The sequence below is a fragment of the Dinoponera quadriceps genome, unplaced genomic scaffold, assembly GCF_001313825.1.
Source record: "Dinoponera quadriceps isolate SergipeBrazil2010 unplaced genomic scaffold, ASM131382v1 scaffold3037, whole genome shotgun sequence".
Classification (NCBI taxonomy): domain Eukaryota; kingdom Metazoa; phylum Arthropoda; class Insecta; order Hymenoptera; family Formicidae; genus Dinoponera; species Dinoponera quadriceps.
In genome coordinates this window covers 13962-25828 of record NW_014557061.1, presented here as the reverse complement: position 1 = coordinate 25828, position 11867 = coordinate 13962, and the positions used below count along the sequence as shown (strand labels likewise).

General features: G+C 34.4%; 1 protein-coding gene across 5 annotated transcripts in view; it reads left to right on the top strand.

Annotated features, from left to right (window-relative positions):
• The first annotated feature begins 1581 nt into the window (after positions 1–1581).
• The window catches only part of LOC106748598 (72 kDa inositol polyphosphate 5-phosphatase), an 11538-nt gene continuing 1252 nt past the window's right edge, over positions 1582–11867 (top strand). Inside the window, exons 1-7 of one of the 5 annotated variants that reach the window (XM_014627288.1) lie at positions 1582–1736; positions 2591–3007; positions 4177–4395; positions 5596–5908; positions 5972–6531; positions 6591–7059; positions 7193–10915. In XM_014627288.1, the coding sequence (XP_014482774.1) occupies positions 2635–3007; positions 4177–4395; positions 5596–5908; positions 5972–6531; positions 6591–7059; positions 7193–7307 (2049 nt within the window). In that variant the 5' untranslated portion in view covers positions 1582–1736; positions 2591–2634 and the 3' untranslated portion in view covers positions 7308–10915. Of the gene's footprint in view, positions 1737–2366; positions 3008–3397; positions 4396–5595; positions 5909–5971; positions 6532–6590; positions 7060–7192; positions 10916–11867 lie in introns of those variants that run through there. The other 4 variants (XM_014627287.1, XM_014627289.1, XM_014627285.1 and 1 more) reach the window with 4 other exon arrangements.

Below are 11867 nucleotides of genomic sequence, written 5' to 3'. Positions count from 1 at the left end.
ATAATTATTTGAGGTTACGTATTTGTACTTTCTTACGAGTGAAAACTGCGGTTACATTCAGGATAAGACTCCGCCTTGCATTTCAAACAATGCCTCATTTTTAAACAAATCGCGTCCAATTATTATTTTGTTAACGTTCGAATATTTAACGAATTTTAATTCTACACACATGTGCACGCATATTTACAAAACGAAATTTTAGTCTGCTTTCTCCCTTCCTGACGTCGCGTGGTCGTCTTGGCGGCTCATTGTAACAACCAATCACAGCGCTCAACTAGAAAGAGACAGATAGGACACTCGGCATCCATCTCTCTCTTTGCCTCTATCACTTCCACTTACAGGCTTGTTCCCTCTATTCTTATATCTCTATGCATATATCCCTTGTTCCCTCTATTCTTATATCTCTATGGTTATTTCGATTGTTAAGTCAAAAATATTGTGCCACCTGGAGGGTGCATTGGGAACTGTTAAATGTAAGATCTGACTATGAATATCGGTCTAGGAAAAATTGTATGGTATCGCTATTTGATGAGTCCAGGAGCTACACCACTCACTAAACGCTGGGCTCTGATTGATTAAGCGTCTAGTGACCATGGGCTATATAGACAATTAGTTGAATTGGAAAAATACCAAATCACGGCTGGTGTGGTTGGTGATGGTCAATTGCAAAATCGGGATGCTCCCAGAGTAGGGTATTGGCTAGCAGTAAGCTAGTAGGGAGTAGAAAATGGGAAAGGACCGGCTATAGATAGCCGCAAAGTAAAACGTAAGCAGTAAGCTAATTGACCAATTGGATTTATACATTTCAAAAATAAATCGACTGTTGTTGCTCAATTAGCTTATTGCTTATGTCTTAGGGAGAATTCACACTTTGATAGAAAAGCAGAAAAACAGCAGCCAATCAGAACAAGCGCTGATAGTGAACTAGATGAAATAGATAAGTAGATAAAACAGAGACTGTCGACTACCAGTGGGAGTTCTGATTGGTTGCTGTTTTTTTGCTTTTTCCTCAAGGTATGAATTCTTCTTTACTGTGTACTTTACGACTATTGTTTTGAATGACGATGGATCGGAATCGTAAAAATGTATTAATAATGCGTTAATTGTAACCGTAATTTCAGTAATTTATACACATACAATCAAATGGATCAACGCAAATGAAATTCCATAAAACCGTAATGACTTCCGCCCACAGATCGTGGCAATACTTGCCACGCGACGGAAGTTCGCGGTAGCCAATAAACTTCTTGCCAATAAAGTTCTTGCCAAAAAACGACATGTTGATTTAACTTTCACCACGCGGAAAACGTACTGCGTCCTGTGGACCGAAGCCATAACTATAGTCGCGCAAAAGTCCCGTCAGGAATTTTACGATTAACACCTTACGATCAACCAATAAGGAAGTAGTTTCATATCGTTGACCAATCAAAAAGACTAAAAATAGAGTTCCATGTCCCACGTAATGACATTAGGTTTGTTCGTTTTCGCTGCACCGCTGAACTAATGCGATAAATTGAAGTGAGAAAACATATATTTGTCTCGTTTCAACTTATATTGCACTAGTTCAGTGGTACAGCGAAAACGAACAGACCTATTGCCACTGAGAATAGACATGAGATCTTACCTATGACCACGGCACGGTTACGACATTTTTACGTGCAAAGGCCTTAATTCTGGCATCCAACTTATCTTGGCAGCAAAAGATTATTGAGAAAAATGAAAGGCCATTACACTTCGTAAGTAATGCGGGTTGAGTCCAGTAGCGATATTGCCGCTGCAACTGCTGAAAATGGAGGCTGAAGTCAGAGTTCTTGTAACAAACGTTCAAGTATGCGTTCAACCGAATCGAAGCTGATTTATTATGAATTTTGAGGAGTGAATGATCGGTTCATCAACGGTAGTGCGATTAAATTCGTGACCGTCGGTATATCGAGCTTTTACGAAAAAAACGAAGAAATGCAGTTATACACAAATCGAGTAGATACGCCGATTTGAAGTATTGTATACTATGATACAGGTTCTAGTCTCTAAAACCCAAAAATATTCATTAATATAAATACGATTGTTTGATACATCATGAGATTCTACTCGCATGATTAAGCATGAGGATTATATATACATATATATATGTGTATATATATATATATATAACTATGGCAGATGGTTGATCAATAATACAACCAATATTGAAGCATTATAATTGTAAATATCTATAAGATGTGTTGAATTATGATTTATTCTGCAAAACTTGAAAACAATTTTTAATATATATAGTGAAATGCAGAAAATATTGCAAGTGATGTCTTTGTCAACTAACTAACAGCGATGACCTAAGAAATATTAAACACTATTCTATATAATTACAGACAAGAAGGAATACATTAACTGCATCTTTCTTAGTCATTGAAGAAATTGCTGAACATTCAAGTATAGGACAAAGTTTTATAATGGTTCTATAATGTTTATATAATTAAAGACAAGTTACATAGATTATCAATTTCTATAAAATCATTAAATGATACAGCTGCAAATATTATGGAGCAGAATGAAGGAAATGAAATTTCTACTATTTCAAATATTGCCAAGATAGATGTTTCTCCAAAATCAAAGCAGAAGAAGAAATCTCTTTGCCGCATGCTGATGAACAAGAAGACCAAAGTTGGTTGCTTAGAGCTATCTTATAAGGATGAGGATTCAAATAAGAATTCTAAGATAGACAGCTCACAACACGGATCTCAAACCAGTACTAAATTGTCTTTGTGTTGCGCAATGACTGAACGTAGTAGAACACCACCTCAGAGCTTAACTGTTAGTAGACTTTCTCCAACAACCTTAAGTCGTACTTCGGTCAAATCTGAAGTAGCTTCTGTGAATGAAGATTGTCGAACAAATATACTGGTCAAGAAAGAGGAGATACATGTTGAAAGTAACACTCAGGTGACACAAGAGACTATAATCAAAAAGAATAGTACAGCAAAGGAGCAGTGTCATAGTACTTATATAGAAGGTAAGCTTGCAAATTACATTTACATAATCTTAATGTCAGATTTTACTAATGAATTTGGGAGATGTATGGAATTTGAGTACATGAAAAATGCTCTGTTTTGACAAATAATACACATCTAAATTGTTAATATTAACTGGACGACAAAATATTAAATGCTTATAGTAGTTCTTGGTATTTCAGTCTGAGAATATTTTGTCTCTAAAAGAAGGAAATATTCTTCAATGACACTGAAAAGCTTCAATTGCCTCATATCTAATTGTGACTAGGCACTCCTTCGCAATTTTTCTCTTTATGTACGTAGTATCATGATGTGGTTGAATGATGATCAGATGACCTTGTATATCCCCTCCATCTTACATTCTAAACCCGTATAGCAGACGTAACACTTCCAGTCATATTGATATAAAGTTGTGACGATTGTAGACGTAGTTCTAGTAACAGTCAGTTATCATATATTATTTTCGACATACGTGCGAGTGTTCTTATTCGTTATCGAGAGTCAGCGGGAAGTCCGTTAGTAATGTTAAATATGAATAAGAAGAGAAGAAAAAGTTTCTTTCTTAACAAAGTATCACGCATATTTAAGAGAAAACACGATGAATTAGGACAACAATCGGAGTTGTACAGACCGCAAGCGGAAACACTTGATAATAAGCAATCTGATAATTTGGGAAGTATACCTGATAACTCCGATAACAAAATTATAGCTGTTAGCAAAAATGAATCTTATATAACAGGAGCAAAAGACAAATCATTTGAAATAGAAGAATATAGTGATAAAGATATTTGTGTGCAACAAAATTGTACTATTATTGTTACTACAAAGAGTGATAAGAGTTTTGATATGGAAGATGAGAAGAGAATAAAACATGAAAAGTATAATGTTATGGAAAATGAGCGAGAGGAACGTAAATTAGGAGCAGACAGATATATGAATACAAAAATTGCATTTCTAAAACAGGATAACGATTTATGCGTAACTTCTCAGTCGTATTTGAAAAATGATAATAACGAAATGGAAGATCGCAGTTCTGATTCGAAAAGTACAATGTTACAACTTTGTTCTAATAATAATATCAACGTCACCAATAATATAAAATGCGCACTTGTAGTAAAAGAAACGAAAGTAATTTTTCAAGAGAGTAGTGAAGATAGTGACTTCTCTGCAGACTCAACGGAAAACTCGTTCGAAGAATCTTCAGAAGATGAAAATGAACATCTGATTGAGTCTGAAAAAACTCAAAAATATTTAAAGGATGAATACTTTACAAAGGGAAAGTATATCACTTATTTCTTCCTGGAAATGGAACGGCAGTTATACAATCCTTCAGAAGTTTACAGAATGATTCAGTATCGTGATACTGATTGTGAAAAGCCAGAGAAAGAAGGTATAAAGTGTAATATTTGAAACTTGTATGCTGCTTAAAATTTAATTGTTATGTTTTTGCTAGAGCATTATATATTTTATTATCATGGAATATTAAATTTTTCTCAGCAAACATCAACATTATTATATAAATTAATAATACATTAAATGTGGACAATACATGTACGTTTGTGTATATTAATTTTATCAAAAAAAAAAGTAAAACAATGATTTTATACCTAGTTAGATTAGAGACGTAAATATTAACCCTTTGCACTTGAGGGCTCCGGAGCGGAGCCATTTAAAATTTGTCTTCAAACTCGAGGGCTGGAGACAATGCAAATAACTTTCAGTTCATAACATAAGGATAAAGACAAATCGTAAAAATTATTGTGTATAGGATGTTCCGCTCTTGCTATTTGCATTGTCTCCATAGCGGAGCCCTCGAGTTTGAAGACAAATTTTAAGTGGCTCCGCTCCGGAGCCCTCGAGTGCAAAGGATTAAGCAATATACTTAATACTTTAATGTTGTCTATGTGCAGCTATAATTGTATATATTTTACATGTTCAACTTCTAATCTATTAAGCTAGAACAATAAAATCCGGATATATATTCAATAGATGATTCTATGTATGCTGTAGGAAGTGTGTAAATCGTTTTACAAAAAGACAACTTTTTCTAAACAGTTGAATTTGAGGATCTTGCAATTAGGATCTTGCAACATGTACATCTATTTTTTGAAACTAGAATGACAAGTTATTTGATTTTAATTTAAGTAGCATTTGCTATTATCCTGTTGATAGTGTTTCATAAGATGATTGACTGTTCTAGTTCTAAATACGTATAACTATTTATTTAAACGATGCAATCGTATGGGAAAATTTCAAAGCACTCATAACTCGTAACAAACGATTAAGTATTGGCAAATTTATGTGTCGTAATACAAAAGATTCCAATAATGTCGTGAAATCATGCGTTAATGCTTAAACTGCAGTAGGTAATTGAACCAATTTGGTTTCATTACAGATTTCATTGCTATAAGATCATTACGAATCTAATCTCTAGGCACAAAGTATATTATTTTCTCAAGCAATAATTGTGTTTTATGCTTTTAAGATGATGCGAATGGTACGTTTTTTTTTCTTTTTTTAGCGCTATTGGGACACGCAAGAATTCTTTAAAGGAGGATCTTGTACGTGATTAATAAATAAATTGTTTCAGATGGAAGTTTTTCCTCCGGATCACAGTCCCCGAGTATACCGAGACAATTGCGTCGTAAATTGTTACATAGAAGATCTGCGGATAATTTAATCGTGAACTCACCGACAAATTCCATGAGGCATTCCAGTCCAGAATCTATTAAAAGTGCACCGATACAGCATAAGCCACGTTCGACGTCACACGATGCTCTATCTAGAAAGAAAGATCGTTACTTTTGTCAGGCAACAGGAGCGTCTATGGATAGTTTAGCAAAACAATCGTTACTTGCTGCACACGTACTTAATTTAATACCTACACAAAAAGCACGGGAAAGGTATGTAATCTTTTTTTCGAAAGATAATATTTGGCATTATTTCTCGTCGATTCAATTTCACAGAAATTTTCTTCACGGAAGAATTGCTGCCAATTCCTTACTCGGACCAGTAGAACTCGAGAAAGTGTTGCCGAATCGAGAATTGAAGATTTTTATTGGCACATGGAACATGAATGGGCAGACTCCGCCGAAGGAATTAAATGATTTTATGTTACCATCCGATATAGAGACCATACCCGATTTGTTGGCTATAGGCACACAAGAATCATGTTCTGAGCGAAATGAATGGGAAGCGGCTCTGCAGGAGACTCTCGGCCCTTCGCACGTACTGCTCACTAGCAGTAATCTCGGTACACTTCATCTTGCATTGTTTTTGAGACGAGATCTGATCTGGTTCTGCTCCGTTGCGGAAGAGGATAATTTCTCTACGAGAACTGGGACAGCATTTAGAACAAAGGGCGCTGTGGCCATAGCTCTCATGATATTTGGCACAAGTTTTCTCTTCGTCACTGCTCACTTGACTGCACACCAAGATAAAGTGAAAGAACGTGTCAACGATATAAAGAGAATTGTTAGGAATCTCGACCTTCCCAAGGAGCTACCTACTAAACACAAAAGCAAAGGTATAAATTTATAGATTAATCTTTTACCTTCTATACATTGTGCGCATCTTATATTTCAGATGTGACGCAAAATTTCGATTGCGTATTTTGGTGCGGCGATTTAAATTTTCGTCTGGCTCAGCCTAGAGAAGAGGTAATCCAATGGATCACGAACACGTGCTTTCCGCAAGAGTCGCCGATAAACTTGCATAAAGATCAATTGAGAGTTATCTTGAATGAAGGCGCGGTACTACGTGGATTCGAAGAAGCTCCGATCACTTTTCCCCCCACTTATAAGTATGATCCGGGCACACAGAATTTTGATTCCAGCAGCAAACAACGCACTCCCGCATACACCGATAGAATCCTTTTTAAAGGAAAGGGCCACACCAGGGGATACATTAGACGCGTCAGTCATGACAGTGCTAATTCATATAAAGACGGTGTTATAGATTGTTTAATATACGATTCCGTTCCCAGTATTTGCACTTCAGATCACAAGCCAGTTTGGGGAGTTTTTAAGACTATACTGAGGCCGGGTATCGATACGTATGTGTCTATTGACATTTATTGAAATTCGAAGTAACAGTTTTTTTTTAATATAAATTAATAATACACGTATCAGTAACAATATGAATGTGTATATATATATATATATATGCGCATCGTTACCTATTTTTAGAATTCCGCTTGGTGCTGGACTCTTCAACCGTGAGATATACTTAGAAGGCATCAGGAGGCGTGCGGCTGCAATGGATGATTCTCTTGGAACTTCAAAAGTTTGTTCGATTCAATGAGGAAATTCACTGTTATTGTAAGTGTTGATACGTTGATCGGTAATATATTTGTTAATAAGGTATTTATCCGTTTACGTCAGTAAACAGCACGATTGCTTTATATCGTACGTTTCCTTGATAGACGTTATTTATTTTTTACGATGTTATGTATTATCGTGCAATCTGTCCACATTTTTATAGTGCACGGCGGTGAAAGACACATTTGAGTAAGATTTATATAACAAGTTAATATACAAGGTTTATCAAAAATATAGAAATAACGAAATATCTTGAAAACGAAGCAATTGACAGAAAAATGATAGATAAAAGTTGTAGAGTTTGAAGGAAGACTTAAATTGGTGACTTTAAGAGAGCAGAACAATGTAAAAGCCGAAAAACTGGATTTCTTGTGAATTTTTTTAGAGAAAACTATACATATAATTAAAATTCGGTTTTCATGTACACAAAGTACATATTTTCATGTAAATATAAAAAAAATCAGCCCAATATATTAATATTTGCGACCTCCAGAGCTGATGTAAAAAAGTAAAAAAAAGAATGAATTTAGACGATTGGCAGATTTCCGGCTATACGCAGCAAGCGAATTGATCGCAGGCCGCGCTGATTGGCAACAAATTTGACACCAGAATCTCACACCAAAACCATATCCATCTGTGTCTGTATTTAGCTTATGTTTTGGCGACAGAACCTGCTGACAGGTAATCCGAACAGATTGACAGTAAAAATTGCGCAAAATCTGCCAAACTACACGCCAAATTGCACGCAGCAAGATCTGCTAGGTTTCTGCCACCAATCTGCCGTCAGAGCTACAGGCTCTGTTCGATTTCTGCCACCAATCTATTCGCAGTTCTCAGTATTTGTTTATAGGTTGGTTTGTAGACTTGGTTCGGATAAAAAAAAAAGTAAAACAATGATTTTATACCTAGTTAGATTAGAGACGTAAATATTAACCCTTTGCACTTGAGGGCTCCGGAGCGGAGCCATTTAAAATTTGTCTTATAGAAGGCATGAACAACAACTATATATGTGGTCATATTGTTCCCTTTCTTGTAATAATCCACGCGAAGTTTCGAGTCATTCCGCCATTAATTCTTTATTTGACAGTTGTTTCAATATAAACAATTGTTTCGAGCGATAGTGCAAAATAGATAAAATTAGAATCGAAGGTTTTTTTTTTTTTCTTAAGGAAAGAAAATCTATGAAAGGATTTTCCCTACATTGAGTGACTCATGTAATTTCTATGAAACCGTTCGATTTTGGATAAACGAATTCAAGCGTGACAGAACAAGCATCGAAGGTGCACCACATTTTGGAAGTCCTCCGAATACAGCTGTCATGAAACTACCGATAAAGTCCATGATATGGTTTTATCCATCAGGCAAGTGAAAATACGCGAGATATTAGAAGCCAGATCGGCATTTCAACTGAGCGTATTCATTTCATTTTGCACAATGAATTGAATATGAAAAAAAAAAAACTTTCTGCAAGATGGATGTCACGATTGATGACTGCAAAACAAAAACGAGTTCGTACGTGAACATCCGACTGTTTGGAGGTGTTTTCAGAAGAATCCAATGGATTTCATGCGACGTTTTGTGACCATGGATGAAACTTGGATTCATCATTATACTTGAATCAACAGTCCAAACAGTGGACTGAAGGATGAGGTGAAAAAATTCTGAAAAAGGCGAACACTATCGATTGAAAAGATAATGGCATCAGTTTTTGTGATGCGAAACGAATTCTCCTGATCGACTATCTTGAGGAGGAAAAAACCGTTACTGGCCAATACTAGACCACTTTTGGAGAAGTTAAAGGCAACATTCGTGGAGAAATGTTCCGGAATCGTCAAGAAAAAGGTATTGTTTCACTATGACAATATACCGGCGCAATCAAACGTTCCGTTCAGAAAAAGTTGGCCGAATTGAAGTTTGACATTATCCCGCATTCACCGAATTCGCCTGATTTAACTTTCTCGGATTTCCATCTATTCCCGAAATTCAAAATTTTCCTGGCTATAAAGAGATTTGAGAACAAAGAGACGATAGAAGTTGTAAACAATTATTTTAAAGGACCTCGAAGAAACCTATTTTCAGGAGGGAATCGGAAATCTGAAAAAACATTGGGGAAAATGCATTGAGTTGTGAGAAAATTATACTGAAAAATAAAATACCTTATGAAACTAAAACTGGTGTCCTTAATATCAAACCACCTTTGTACATGACTATGTCTGTAAGGAGATTTTTGATTTTTGAAAAATTACAAAAATAATTTTGAAAAAAAATCTTTTTCACCTCAATTTTTGTCGGTTTTTTTTTACATTTAAAATCCATTTTTACACTTAAAAATTCAATTTCCAGTTAAGGAAAAGCATCCTACGTACAATGATAGCCGTTCGTTTGACAAGTGTTTTGCAACTTGTCTGACTTTGATCTGATCAATATTTTTCGAGATGATTTGTCAACCAGTTAGAAAAAATACTGTTTCGACAAAACGCAAAGTTTCAGTATCAAATATCTTTGAGATGAAACGAAATTGTTGGGCTTACGTTATTTGGTTATTAATTCCTGGGCCATACGGCAACTTCTTCCTAGCCATTAATTTGCCCTGGAATTCCGTATTCCTGTCTATGTAGAAAACGAGCCTCGCTAGTCGCTTCCTGTGCTTGTGTATTAGTTACAATTACGTGCTGAATATCACTATTTTAGCAATATTCATACATTTTTTCGCCGATTTTAAAGCTCCTGTGTCCTCACTTTGGCTGTCCTTTGATGACTATAGAAGCGAGAAATTACATGTCAAAATATATTACGATATACGTGGGAATAAAAGAATGTGTACATAAAATGGCACTTGTGATAGATTCAGCATATTTATAAAAGTGTCCGGACGCTTTTTTTAACCTGAACAATCAATAAATAGCCGAAAATTAATGTTACATGCATCTTATGTTTTTAACCTATTTTTTTCATGATTTCTGTTATATTAATTTTACAGCTATTTATTGATTATTCAGGTTAGGAAAGATGACGTACGAATATCTTTATAAGTATGCTGAATCTATCACGAGTGCTATTTAACATTGCATATATTCTTCTATTTCCACGTATATCGTAATATATTTTGTTATGCGATTTCTCGCTTCTGACATCATTAAATATGAGTAATCGATTCCGTCTGCCATTTTACGTATAAAAGCGTTGAAGTGATGTTATCGCAAAGTGAATACTTTATAAAATATTTCATCTTTTTCTGTACTGAAAAATAAAAAATAAAATATCTCGAAAAAATGTTAACTTTTCGATGATTCTTAATACTTTTATGCACAGAATGAACAGAGAAATTGATTTAAAAAATTATATCATTGTATTTAAAAACATAAAGTTGACCTTAAAACGACCTTGAATTATTGATTAAACAACAAAGGTAAAGTCATCATCCCTCTTTAAACCCTACAATTTTTATCTGAACCATTTTTTGTCAATTGCTTCGTTTTAAAAATATTGTACTGTTTCCACATTTTGACAAACCCCGTGTGCGCGCGCGCGCGCGCGTGTGTGTGTGTGTGTGTGTGTGTGTGTGTGTGTGTGTGTGTGTGTGACGACCATCGTTAAAATTATAATATTGAAATAGATATTATAACATTGATATAGAAATAGTCAAATATTGAAATTAATCGTGTCTCAGCAACTCAGATTAGGATAACGATGACAATTGTATCGTCGGTTATATTTTTAACTCGCATTGTAACATTATTACACATGCATATTGTGAAGAAAAAAATATAATAGTAATATAATAGTAATTAGTTACTTGAGGAGGAACCACGTTAGTGACCTTGACATATGTTAAAGACATGACTTTGAGTAACCTTCAAAAGTTTTTAGTTGGTTATTTATTAAAAAGTTATAAATGAAAGAAGTAAGAAAAACATATGAGTCAAGACTTCTGGTCCCTCGTTGCATCTTGTTCGATGACGTCAGAAACGGGGAAAAGCACGCCCAAAATTCTTGCGAAATATGTTCAAATGAAACGATATGTTTATAAAATAACACTTGTGACCAATTAATCACATTTGTAAAATATTTTGGAAACTATCCTTTTACTTTAACAATCAATATTTTATATTATCAATATATGTTAAGATCAAGGTTATGGGCGTAATCCTTCAAAGTTAATAATTACTGAAAAATGAAGTATTAATTATATTTATGTGCAATTTTGGATATTGTCAAAAGATTACTAAATGTTTCTTGTAATGTTATCAATTCTGTTAGATGAAATTTTTGTAGTAACAATTTATATTACAGCATTCACTAAAAAATGTCAACTGTGAGTACATATTTTATAAATCTCAAAAAAGGTGCAAGAACTTGATGATGAATTTTATAAGATGAATTTATAAACATTCAGATATATTTAAATAATTATATTGCAAGAGGGAAGCGGTAATCAACAATGTTAGTCAAGCATTCTTTATCGAATTGCTATTTTATTTATTTTAAAATGCAAAGTATATTGGAGTTTTATATTTAATTTAAAAATAATATATAATGTATA